The sequence below is a fragment of the Buceros rhinoceros genome, unplaced genomic scaffold (genome assembly GCF_000710305.1).
Source record: "Buceros rhinoceros silvestris isolate BGI_N320 unplaced genomic scaffold, ASM71030v1 scaffold15560, whole genome shotgun sequence".
NCBI lineage: Eukaryota > Metazoa > Chordata > Aves > Bucerotiformes > Bucerotidae > Buceros > Buceros rhinoceros.
In genome coordinates, this window is record NW_010389184.1 from 15,995 (window position 1) to 17,952 (window position 1,958).

At 51.9% G+C, this 1,958-nt stretch overlaps 1 protein-coding gene across 1 annotated transcript in view; it reads left to right on the forward strand.

The window, feature by feature from the left end:
* Window positions 1–1,958, forward strand: part of ZC3H6 (zinc finger CCCH-type containing 6) — a gene marked incomplete at both ends in the record, with an annotated part of 18,467 nt that overhangs the window by 15,991 nt on the left and 518 nt on the right. Inside the window, 2 exons of the mRNA XM_010133385.1 lie at window positions 347–586; window positions 1,843–1,952. Of these exons, the coding sequence (XP_010131687.1) occupies window positions 347–586; window positions 1,843–1,952 (350 nt within the window). The remainder of the gene's footprint in view (window positions 1–346; window positions 587–1,842; window positions 1,953–1,958) is intronic.

Here is a 1,958-nt window from a genome sequence, read left to right on the forward strand (position 1 = left end):
GCCGTTTCTGTCCCGCTGGGGTTGTGCAGGCGTGTCGCAGGCTGCCCAGGGCAGTGGTGGAGTCCCCATCCCTGGAGGGGTTTCCCAGCTGTGTGGAGGTGCTGCTGAGGGTTTGGTGGTGACCTAAGGGGGAACGGTTGGACTCCACAATCTTAAAGGTCTCTTCCAACCCAAAGGATTCTGTGGGCAGCTGAAAGAATTGGGAGTAGAAATCCTCCCGGAATGTGGAAGCTGATGCTCTTCAGCCATGTGACAGAGGTCCCATCAGTTTTGCTTGATTGTGCCACGCGTTGTGTCTCTGCTGCTGTAAAAGGCTGGCTCCTAACCGGGTGTTTCTGTGCTGCAGATGGAACGTGGCACGGGGAATTTACCGATCACCAGGCTCACCTCATGGCCCAAGAGCCGCACCAAGGCGGCGACGAGGCGGACTGCATGAGCAGCCACATGGGCCACAAGCCCGCCATGAACGTCCCGGATTTCCTTCCAGCCATGCAGAAGGCCCTTTATGCCAGACTTAGTCAGAAGCATCAAAGAGACGGAGACTCTGTCAGCAGCCAGGGGCAGAGGGCAATGAGCAAGGACGAAGGTACTGGTGATTTCACTGGAGTTCTGAACACAGGGGCTGAGGGTGCGTTGGCTGGAACGGGTCTGTTGACTGGGGTTGTCGTCGGTTCCCAGTCACAGTTACTGGGGATGGGCAGGTACCATCGCAGGTAACTTCTTCAGCTGTATCTACTCGCCATCCATCCCAGCTCAATCTGGGATTTCAGTGTATGCTCAGGAGCTGCATTCCAGATCCAAGGAGGAAGATCTGTGGGTATTTCTGGGGGTATAATTTGCATTTTTAGAAGGTTCTGTGTTTGATAATTACGTCTTAAAATCTTGGTTGAAACAGAAAGGTCGTTATTTCTCACGGCCACTGCTGCAAGTGCACCCTAGATCCTGTCTAATCACTTGTGCCTCTCAATCTTTTCTGCATATTCCATTTCTCCAGAGGAGTGTTTCTTCCTCTGTGACACCTGAAATGTGCAGTGTGTAACTGAGTGTCACTTCTGTAACCTTCTGAGGCCACTTGTCACTCCTCAAAACTGTGTGATTTGGATTGTAAGGAAGCAGCAAATTCCAGGAGGGTGCAGCGAGGTGGGGGTCGGTCTCTTCTCCCCGGGAACAAGTGACAGGACGAGAGGAACTGGCCTCCAGTTGTTCCAGGGGAGGTTGAGGTTGTCCCTGAGGAGCCATTTCTGTCCCGTTGGGGTTGTGCAGGGCTGTTTCAGGCTGCCCAGGGCAGTGGTGGAGTCCCCATCCCTGGAGGGGTTTCCCAGCCGTGTGGAGGTGCTGCTGAGGGACAGGGGGCAGGGGGGACCGGGCAGTGCTGGGGAACGGGGGGATTCCAGGGGCTGAAAGGGCTTTTTGAACCAAACCAATTCCGTTTGGATTCCACAGTTGTAATTTATCTGTTTTTACGACTGCTGTAGGTGCCATTTTACTCTTCCTTCTGCCACCCCACAGCAAAGGTCACTTTCATCCCAACTCAGATTTTAAACGTTTTTTTAGTAGCAGAAATAGTTGTTTGAAAGCAGGTTGTTTTCCCAGATTAATGTTGACAGCGATAGGTAGAGAGAATGCAGCAGAGTCTCAGCTGTCTGCAGGTCTTTTGTTCCATCAGCTCTTCATCGAAATTGAGTTTTGTCGTTTGGATTTTGGGTGTTAAGGGGAGCAATGGTGTAGTACTTGCTGTTTCCAGTTTGATTTTACTGGGCAGTTACCCCGTGCGTGAGTGAACGTGTGTGTGGTGTTGCCTGGTGAGCGCCTGAATCAATAATCTTGTGGGTTTTGTTGTAGATGACAATGTCAACTGGTACTCCAGCAGCGAGGAGGAGGAGGGGAGCAGCGTTAAATCCATACTCAAAACCTTAAAGAAGCAAAGTGAAAACTTCCGGAACCGGCAGCAGCATCCC